The 5,862-nt window shown below is 35.8% G+C and overlaps 1 protein-coding gene across 1 annotated transcript; it reads right to left on the bottom strand.

Annotated features, from left to right (window-relative positions):
- Positions 1–784: 784 nt before the first annotated feature.
- On the bottom strand, positions 785–1,195 carry LOC149011724 (putative UPF0481 protein At3g02645). Its single transcript, XM_089162735.1, has one exon. It carries the CDS (start codon positions 1,193–1,195, stop codon positions 785–787), a length of 411 nt encoding a protein of 136 aa, XP_089018861.1.
- Positions 1,196–5,862: the final 4,667 nt, after the last annotated feature.

The following is a 5,862-nucleotide window of genomic DNA, read 5'->3' as shown; positions in this document are numbered from 1 at the left end:
ATTTTTTTTGCCCCATTTTTCCTGTGTTTTTCTTATAGTTGACTGTATTAGAATTCTGATTACAAACCTTATTACAACCCCACACCCCACCCCCCCTCCCCCCACCCCGCAAAAAAATAAAAAATAAAAAAGTTAATTTAATGGTTACAAGAAACTTTAGTAGTTTAAGAACAGAACGGAAACAAGTGAAATAAATAAAAAATAAACTTGGCACAAGCTTTTCTATGCAAGTTCAGCCACTGTGAGATGTTCTCTTTCCTGGCATTTTTTGTCAATACATAAGGGATCGGAGATTTCAGGTATCTACTACTGAACTTGAATCACAAAATGCAAGAAAGGGAGAAAAACTCAACACTGGACAGAATAACGTGCATAGCAATCTAAAAATATCAAACAAGACTTCCATTTTTGAGATTCAAAAAAGAGACCCATGTTTCATCAAAAAAAAAAAAAAAAAAAAAAGGAAGGAAGGAGATTCATGTTATTTATTAAAGGATCAGACTTATATGAATATTAAAGAGAAAAAAAAGGAAAAACAGTTAGATATAGGAACCACAAACCCTCAACCTTACAATAAAAGTTGCCCTTTTTTTATTTTGGTATAACAATAGTTGCCTTAGTACACCTCAATGGTTCCTTTTGACATGAATACTTCAATAAAAAAAAAAACACATGAATGAAAATCATGTGAATATGATACAAGTAGCACTTAATAGCTAGCCATGACCATCTAAGAAAATAGAAAGTGATACATGACATAGAGTTTTGAGTAATGCCTTCATTTTTAAATTTGTAAGAGAGAACAAATAGTCTGTATTATTGCTAAGATGATGACAACCGCTGCAGCAGCGACTGAAATTCCTGCCCATGGCGAGTTGAAATAGGTTTGCCTCAAATTTTCCATCAGTTTATTCCATGGTTTATTGTAATAGTCATTCAAGTCCTTGACAACTCCATTGAAGTAAGGACTCATGAAAACACCTTTGGTAATGTTGTTAAATGTGACAGCCACAATTTCTGGGCTGCCAAGGCAGTTTATAATAATTCCTTGCTCTGTTAGCAAAGCCACATCCTTATCAGTGTCAATGAGGCCATCCATGAAGGTTGCATAGGCTGTGAAGTAGCGATTGGTGGCGGGTTTACCTTGCTCAAAGGCCATAAGGTTTCTAAGGAGAAGTTCTGTTTGATCAAACATTTTGATAGTTGGGATTGTCAATACTCCTTTGTCAAAATGTATGTCAAATAAATTAGAAGCATCCTCCTTCTTCAGGAACTTGATACCAGCACTCTTCAGTTGCGATGCATTGTAATCAAGCTGCACATATAGTTCATTAGATGGTATCTCCCATGGAGATGATGGGATGAGAACAAATCTTAAAAGATCGAGCAAATGCTTTTTTTTTTTTTTTTTAAACAATATTTTTTTACTTGATGGGCCTGAATGCTCAAGAACCGAAGGGGCTGATTTTCAGCATAAACTGCCTCTCCGCCCGCTCCCTCTGCCCCTGTTTTAGGGGGGGGGGTTTGTGGCCCCCCCCCGGTTGGGTTGTTTTTTGGGGTTGTTTTTCTTTTTGCGGGGCCTGCCCCGCGGGTTTCCCCCTTTCTCTAATGATTCTAATTCTTCAGCACTAGAAAGGATTGGGCCACCTAGATTTTCTTCCATGGACTCGATCATTATCTTAATTTCGTCAGTGCTCTGTTGGCAATATGTCAACATTTTCTTTAATTACACATCTAGTAAAATCACTAACTTAAAATTTCCATTCATAAATGTTGTAGAATCACAAGCTAAGTTAAAGAACCAGCAGTAGCATCGGCCATTGAGTAAAGTGAACTGACCTGTTCTTGTTCTTCCTCCTCGGACTTGATTGGTCTCTTGATTTCATCATCGTTGTTCATAGATGTACTAGAATCACCAGAAAAACTAGAAGCATTTGCCATTGAATGAAGCTCCATAGCTAGTTTTCTTTTCAACTAAGAAGAAGAGGAAAGAACACAACTGCCAAAGATGTGTAATAATCCATTAGTAAAGTTGCAGGAAACAAAACAATAATAAGACTACAACTAGTAGCTAGATGATTTATGCGGAAAAAAGAAAAAAAAAAAAAAAAAAAATAGTAACTAGATGATCAAAAGGGTTTTATCAAGATTATATAGCAAGTATATGTTGAGAATGGCTTCAACCAGAAAGAAAAATTGAAAATCAAGCTAGTAGAAACAACAAAGATATCCTTACAAAAATTCCACAATTAACACAAATCCAAAAGAAAAAAAAAGTTCAAAACATCACAAGAGATCCCTAATAAGAACTCATATTTTTAAATGAAATTAGATGGGTAATCAATTAGGAAATTTGAAGAAAATGAAATTTCCTAACATGAAACAATTGCTTACCAAATATTCTTGGGGACAAAGAAGAGCTCAAACAAGCAAAGTTTTGGAGAAGCTTTGGAGGAGAGCTTTACACTAGAAATCAATGATGATTATGAAAATCTTGGACAAATGAGTGTTAACAAGTCATGTGATCTACTAATGCACCACGTTCAGTAAATAAAGTTCTAAAAAAAAAAAAAAATTCCCTTAATAACATCAATAAAAAATAGCAAAAATATAATATTGCAAATTTCTTGTAACTGATAAAAAAAAAGGGGATTCACTTAAAATCTCCTGGCCTTAAATTTATAATGGGAAGAAAAGAAAATGTTATATTAGTTGTTGGCAAAAGAATCGTATTCTCCACGCCCCACGTGAATGGATGCAAAATTTGATACAGATCAGTTGATTTTAAAATGACAGAAAAAAAAAAAATTGCAAATTTTAAAGTACTAGAAAAGTACACAAACTTGGCCATTTCGGAGTTCTCCATTTGCGGGATGGAGTTGTTATTTGGAATCTTCCTATTCCTAATGGCTGTATTAGCGACAATCCAAGTGCCATTAATGTGGTTTTGAATAGTCTTTTGGAGAAAGCCACCCGTTCACAATGGCACGAGCAATCGAGCATTTTATTTATTTTTTATTTTTTTGAATTGGTTGGGTATATGCGAAGCACCGTGCTGTGTACAGTCGAGTTTCTGCGGGGGTATATGCGAGGCACCGTGCTGTGTACAGTCGAGATTGAAACTTAAATCGAAATATTGATTTCAATCGTTCATTTTGCAAAATTATTTTTCAGCACTTGTGTGGAACATGTAGTTGAGATCAAATTCTGAACTCTTGTTTTGATCCAAATCATACACTGCATGGTGTCGTGCATTAATTACATGACACCTAAGCAAGACCTGTTTTTTCACCCTCTATTTCGTTATTTTTTAGAATCCCATTGATTGAGATTCTTCTTTAATATATAATTTTTTCTCCTTATTTTTGTTGTAACCTATTAAAGATCGTATATAATTTTTTTTAATGTATTAAAATCAATATCTTATTAACCTAATAATAATTATACGAAATACTGCTTGAATACCTTATAATCATTCATTTAACCTGACCAGCAAAAGATATTTATTTAAAAACAATAAAAAAGGTTATCTTCACCTTAAGGCGAACATGCAGTAAAATGTGTCTGTAGACCCGGATTCCTGGGTCTTCCTTCCCTCTAGATTATGGCAATTTTTGAACAAAAAAACAGCAATTTCATTCTTCAACCCAATAGTTAATTGGCTAGTCAAAACATGGTGGTTCATCTATGTTGTTCCATTGGCCTAAAATGAAGGTGTTGTCATTGTTGGCAACTTTAGTGGGTTTTGATATGGTACAGCAACACACAAAAAGGTTCCGAGAGAAAGAATCCAATTCAAATAAAGAAAACTCAAAAATCCCGTTTTTGAGGGTCTCTGTCCAGTTTTGATCAACCTCTTCATCGGATGGTCATCCAGTGTCCGATTGAGCCGATTTTTGGAGGAGAGCTTCACGACTTCTTGATCTTCAAATCCAACGGTGGGATTTTTCATTGGAGATCTCTAAGTTAGTCCGATTTTTACGTCAAAACACTCCTTGTTTAAGTCAGATAGGAACTCTGAGTTTGATTCAAACTCTGAGTCCAATTTTGATCAACCTCTTCATCGGATGGTCATCCAGTGTCCGATTGAGCTGATTTTTGGAGGAGAGCTTCACGACTTCTTGAACTTCAAATCCAACGGTGGGATTGTTCATTGGAAATCTCTAAGTTAGTCTGATTTGTACGTTAAAACATTCCTTGTTTAAGTCAGATAGGAACTCTGAGTTTGATTCAAACTCTGAGTTAAATTAATCTATAAAAGGAGAGCAAACTCCAGCAAAAGAGGGAGGACGTTTTGAGGAGCTTGGGAAGAGAGTGGAGGTCGAACCAGAAGACGTTGGTTGGCTTTGGAGATCTGAAGCTTGGGAATAAAAGTTGTTGTTGAAGGAAGTCTTTTGTTTTGCTGAACAAGAAAGAAAGTGAAAGAGAAGGAAGAAGAAGCAGCAGAAGAAAAGAAGGGAACATGGTTGTAGTTACTTGCTTTCAAGAAAGATAAAGGGCTGTTGTTAGCCTGTCTTAAAAGTGCAGCAGAAGCGTGGTGGGCCCATAACCCAAGAGAAACAAGTATTATTATCATGTATCTCACACAAGTTGAGGTAACCCGTATTCACAAGTGATTGTTTATTATTTTCTAGGTTATGTTTAATGATGAAGAATCTAGCTCATGAATGTAATATGGGGAACTTGAATTATTGGTTTACATTGTGACCTAGCAAGTTGGAGCTTGTCTAGGGGGTTGGGGTTGGTGCCCTTGTCTGAATTGCATTTTAGACTATAGCAGGGATTGGTGTTCCTGGACTGTTGTAGCAGTCAAAATATCTAAGAGTGTATTGAGTAATATACGAAACCCTAGGTAGGGTATTATTCCGTGGATGTAGGCAATTTGGCCGAACCACGTAAACTCTGGTGCATTGCGTTTTTTGTTTATTTTTCTTTGTTGCACATATTGGAGTGCCTTGATTGCAGAGTGGTGGTACACTATCTGATAGACCCAGCCACATTGTGGTAAATTTTTGAAAACATTGATTCACCCCCCCTCTTAGTATCAATCTGGGAATAACAATCTACTTACGGAATTACCAAAAAGCAAAAATGTTCATTTACTTATGGATATTGTTAATAGGATAGAAGTACTACATCACAGAGTTGAGTTCAGAAAAATGTGCATTTACACTTCTTTCCTATCACAAATGTTGTGTATGGATATTCAACTTCGTACTTATTGTTTTTTTTTTCCGACATAAAAGAAGAAAAGGTATTTTGGTCAATGAAGTTATAATTCTATGACTTCATATTTAAGTTGCAATTATTTGGACCACAAGAGTGATCCATGCAATTTTAGAAGTTCAACAGATGAAAATAAACTTACACTGTACAACAAGAAGTACATGTAGATTTTGGCTTTAAAGAGAATTGAGACTAACCGCCCCAAGAAAACACTAGTAAAGAGCAATATTGTGAGGCGTTAAGCCTCTACACAAATTAATTTGCTTGGAAGATCTCCACAAGTTCAATTACGGATCTTGAAAGAATGTCACCTCTTCATGGGAGATAACTAAAATTTGGACATTTATGTATAACAACCGTAGCATGCACATCTACCAAGAGCTTCATGGAGCAAGCAGGCTAACTACTTTTATAGAGCTGGATTTCCAGCACTAGAGGTGTGAATCCCCTATCTTTAGCAAGCTTCAATCCGTTAACTAGAAGAAAAAAAAAAAAACAAAGCAAGATTCAGTCCTACATACATAGCTATCAACCTTGCTTCCGAGACCGAAGCTACCCGGTTCTTTTAGTAAAGCCGGCTCCCATGAACATACTTTATGTTGTTCCAAAATCTGCTAACTCGGTTTTGGTCCAAAA

This window comes from Hakea prostrata, chromosome 7 (genome assembly GCF_041222555.1).
Source record: "Hakea prostrata isolate BN-2017 chromosome 7, UWA_Hpros_2, whole genome shotgun sequence".
Classification (NCBI taxonomy): domain Eukaryota; kingdom Viridiplantae; phylum Streptophyta; class Magnoliopsida; order Proteales; family Proteaceae; genus Hakea; species Hakea prostrata.
The sequence above is the reverse complement of the archived record's forward strand: the minus strand, read 5'-3'. Positions and strand labels throughout refer to the sequence as shown.